Source organism: Teleopsis dalmanni, chromosome 1 (genome assembly GCF_002237135.1).
Source record: "Teleopsis dalmanni isolate 2A chromosome 1, ASM223713v2, whole genome shotgun sequence".
Lineage (NCBI taxonomy): Eukaryota > Metazoa > Arthropoda > Insecta > Diptera > Diopsidae > Teleopsis > Teleopsis dalmanni.
The window spans coordinates 207,135,685-207,140,196 of NC_051846.1; the positions used below are offsets into that span (position 1 = coordinate 207,135,685).

The following is a 4,512-nucleotide window of genomic DNA, read 5'->3' on the forward strand; positions in this document are numbered from 1 at the left end:
AACATAAGTCACTGATGACGATAATGAACACTTGCATATGAAGATTTATAGATATGGATATTTTAAATTAAAGGTTAATTAAACTTCTAAATCTACATGGTGTATGAGGATGTATATTTCATAAGAATCAAAAAAGGTTTCAATTTTTGACAAATATTTTTTTCAATATTGATACTTTGCTAAGCTTGATATTTGATGATTTTAACTCCATCAGTGGATGTAGTCGTCAACGATATTTTGTCAAAAAACGACCTTCTTAGGAACTTCACTGACCATAATTCGTTTAGGAAAAGATATTGTCAACAATGTTTATGGTTCATTGTAAACCCTGATGTGATGCATTTCTTGAAGGCTTGATGAGTATGATTGTTAACGATATTTTATCAAAAATGGTTTTCTTATGAAATTGTTTTCTTTGAAAAAAAAAGAAGATTCCTTTAAAAACTCTATATTCTGTAGTGCAATGTCCTTATTCTACGCACTAATGGAAATACCTGCAAAACGAAATGCTGCATAAAAAAATTAAACTGGATACATACTTCCAAAGTATTCATTTTAAAATAAAGTATGATAGAAATAAATAGAACGGACTTCAGTATTAAAATATGTTTTAATTTGTTAAAAACTAACAAGTAAACAAAAACAAATCAATAAAAAACCATAATCCAGACATAACAAAACATAGCGCAAACTCATGAATGATATATATATATATATATATATATATAAACTAATACACAAGAAAACGGAGGAAATCAATCACAATTGATTCTGCATTTGAAAAAAAACGTAGAAAAACTTCGTTTTCCGGTTTTCAGTGTGTACTTATGAATGGCTGTGAAATGAAATCGGATATCCACAAAGATAGTTGCTATTATCCCAGAATAATTATTAAAATGTATCTAAAAATATAATTGTTTATTTAATAATTACAAAGTAATTGTCCACAATTACCTATATTCCATATTGTATAACTGCTCTTTCTTTGCCCTTCGCCTCTTTACCACTTGTCTATGATTTCATAATTACTGATATTAATAATGTCTCTTGAACGATATTCTCCGACAAACAGATGTATTAATCAACATATTGAGTTTCCAGATTTACCAGGTTGAATACGCTCTCTTATTTAATAGTAAACATTGCTTCGAAAACTAATAGTATAGATTTATTATTCAAGACTTAAAACCATTGAGAAAAAGTTTGATATCTTATAAAAAATATTCACCAGAAGTCCATCATATGCTGGATTCGTTTATTCGTATACTGAATTACTTTAAAATCTTTGATGGAGAATTAAAAAATGTATTAAGGTAACTGATTTGTCTATCATGGAAAAGCTTGCGCAGTCCGTATTGTAATGTACATTGACAGTTATTAGTCAGTCCTTAGGTTTATTCCACTTTTCACAGTTAAGAAGTGGTAAGATCATGCTTGATTCCTAATGAAGCTAACCACCGAAAAAAGTCAGCCATTATCGTTTGATTTTTGCAAAAGAAAATAAAAATTTCAGTGGTTTGGTGACGAGATACTTATTGATTTGGGAGTTTGTCGACAACATCGCTATCTAGCATCGTCGATATACGTTATTTTGTACAGCATAGGAGAATTCGCTCTGAATCGATCTCTTGAATCATTAGATTGCCAAAACAATCACGCTGCAATATATTGCAACATACCATAGTTCAAAAGTATTTATCGGTGATAATACCTCTATAATAACAACCTTAATCAGGTGAAAAGACCTGATTAATCAGGTGCTGTGATAACCGCAGCAAATGACACGGAACAATCATGAAATATGAGCAGTATTTGTCATCTGCGATAACTCAAGCACACATAGTTCACATTTGAAACCAATTCCCATCGCAATGTGATAACCGCAGCAAAGAATTGGAATCCAGTTTACTCCAGCTGCAATTTAATAGTTGGAGGAGTTGAGAAGGACTTCAATAGAAGTTTAAGACGAATTCATGTAAGTTATTCGTTGTCGCTGCAGCAGCACCAGCTTCTTGCTACCATTTTTCAGTCTATGATATTATCGCGTGGAAAAACCTAGCACATCAATGTCAATGCCATATGTCATTTGATATAAATTCGTTGGTGAGGATCCACATATATGCCAGGCAGGCATATGAAACAGAGCCGAAATCATCGTAGGTAAGTGCACCCACAAAGCATGTTTAACTATACATTAACAGCGTTAAATATCTTAACCTTTCCCAGGTATTAGAATGTTGAATTATACGACAGTTCGGTGTCATCAATCGTCGTTAGTATTTAGACTTAAATAAAAGATAGTTTTCATATTATATAAAATGAAAGTAAAGTTTATCAATTTATTTTGTTACTAGTATGTTTCTAATATTTCTAAGATTACCTTTATCATTTGAAAGTCCAATCAGCTATTATTTGGACTTGCTGATACTCATACTGCAGGAGAGAAGATGCAGATGCATGATGCTGCACTGTCAGCAAGTCACTAGGGCAAACCGACCACATTTCTGTACTCCACATGCCACAATCTTACAACTGCTAAGATTGTTACCTTGATCGTAATGACTCCAAAAAACTGACCCGTAACAAATGAAATGAATGTCTAAATTTGCTTACTTCAATATTTAGCCGCATACGAATCACGTCGGTATTTTTGAGCTCCAGTGAAATCGACAATCCTCAACAATATGCGTTGCTACCATCAATTAGTGATTATCAAAACTTCGAACGAAAGGAAAAAAGTAACTCGTAATAGAACCAATGATCAATCAAATAAACAACTTTTGTGTATTAATCCCGAAAATAGTTTATGGAAATTGTTTTTTAATCGATCTATTGAAAATCCATTCTATAGACTATCCTAAATGTATGAAAAATGGATTTTATTCAAAGTTTTTGGTCACATTTTTTTAATTCTAATAGTAATCTTGATTCTATCGGGATCATTTTGTTTCTTATGGATAGGATTTTTACTGTCAAAAGACAGTTATACATATTAATGAAGACTCAAGATAAGGTCTTAATGACGCAAAATTTCAACTTCTTTCTTTGATGTTTTGATGAAATGTCTACTAACTAATGGAAGACTTTTTTCGTTTAGTTAAATCAATGAATCTAGATTATCTTCTAATACATATCTATTTTTCATAACAAAACAATGTAATCGTTAAACAAATAAAATCCTAATTATTAGAAAATAAAAATATGTGTACAAAAATATAGAAAAGTATTAGAGTAAAAATAAAATCTAAAATCTAAATTAACATTGCAAAATTTAACCAAACGATAAAAAAAAAATAATCCTAAATTTCAGAACTAATACGAGCTTTTATGGCCGCTATACGCTTACGTTCGAATTTTCGAAATGCTAGCCTGCGAAGCCTAGACGCACCTTTTAAGCTACGACAAACTGGGTTGGCCAAACAATATTGTTGAGGATTGTACGTCAAAACCGGGGGCTCATCATCCCAGGACGTTTTTGAAGTAAGAGGTTCAAATTTTGGTACATCGTTGTTTTGATTTAATTTTTGAGATCTCATATAACGATCGTAGATAGGACGGGTCTCACAGGTAAGCAAATGAGCCTTAAAATATTTCTTTTAATTTTTTATGCAAGTAAAATAATATTTTTAACTAACCTCTAATTCATGCTCATCTATTATATGAGTTATATTATAAGGACAGATTTTTTTATTATCAGATTTATATAACTTTTGACATTTTGGTAAATGGACCGGAAGTTTCCCTTCAGAGATCTTGTGATATGCGTTATACGGACATTGGTGGTAATTTGTTTCTTCGACTATAGCGCTTTCTCTTATTAACTACAATTCATTATAAACAATTTGTAAAAAGAATATAAATAAAATTTTGTAATAAAAAATATTTTGTAATAATAAATACATTTTTTTAAAAATTATTATTTCATAATATACTTTATTAAGGAAAATAATAATATTTATTTATTATTCTAAATTTACATTTTTACTCACTTTTTCCAAATGATAATTAATTTCTGGTTCCACAGAAATGGTACTGAAAAAATATTTAACAGTTTTAAATACCAGAAAAACATTTTAATATTTAATGTATATGTATATAAATTAAGTATAGTAGTAGATAAATTAAATAACTCACACTCCGTTGCCAAACATGGTGTGTTGAATCTGGAATATTTAAAATTAATTATTTAATTATTTAATATTATATATATTAATAGTAAATAAGATGTAAGGACTATTAAAATGACATTTTAAAAATGGTTACAACAAATGGTTACAATTTATTGAAAATTACACGCAGCATCATTAATAAGATCAATCACATACGACATTTACTTGACTGGGCAAAGTGTGATTTTTACCTTTTCATTTATTAATGAAAGAAAAGCATTTCATGGACTTAGTAGCAAATCTAAAAACTTTAACTGACATCCTTAAAGCCTTTCCGTCAGACGAACTCAGATGAACTAAGTTAATATTCCAGCAAATACATTCTAGATTGAGATCTTTAACT

General features: G+C 29.8%; 1 protein-coding gene and 1 long non-coding RNA gene across 2 annotated transcripts; both read right to left on the reverse strand.

The window, feature by feature from the left end:
• Window positions 1-752: 752 nt before the first annotated feature.
• Window positions 753-3,151, reverse strand: LOC119671558. Its single transcript, XR_005251832.1, has 4 exons — window positions 2,381-3,151; window positions 1,229-2,285; window positions 955-1,154; window positions 753-902 (listed from the first exon to the last, which is right to left on the reverse strand). It is a non-coding gene; the product is annotated as an uncharacterized LOC119671558 (long non-coding RNA).
• Window positions 3,152-3,299: 148 nt separating this feature from the next.
• LOC119667138 (gametocyte-specific factor 1 homolog) lies at window positions 3,300-4,170 on the reverse strand. The gene is made up of 4 exons (XM_038076425.1): window positions 4,135-4,170; window positions 3,990-4,032; window positions 3,636-3,821; window positions 3,300-3,581 (listed from the first exon to the last, which is right to left on the reverse strand). Exons 1-4 carry the CDS (start codon window positions 4,149-4,151, stop codon window positions 3,300-3,302), a joined length of 528 nt encoding a protein of 175 aa, XP_037932353.1. The 5' UTR covers window positions 4,152-4,170.
• Between the last annotated feature and the right edge of the window lie 342 nt (window positions 4,171-4,512).

Coding starts and splice junctions, on each gene's coding strand:
- LOC119667138 (XM_038076425.1), bottom strand. Junction 3,822..3,989: donor TTAATTATCATTTGGAAAAA/GTGAGTAAAAAT, acceptor AATGAATTGTAG/TTAATAAGAGAAAGCGCTAT. Junction 3,582..3,635: donor TAGATGAGCATGAATTAGAG/GTTAGTTAAAAA, acceptor AAATATTTTAAG/GCTCATTTGCTTACCTGTGA.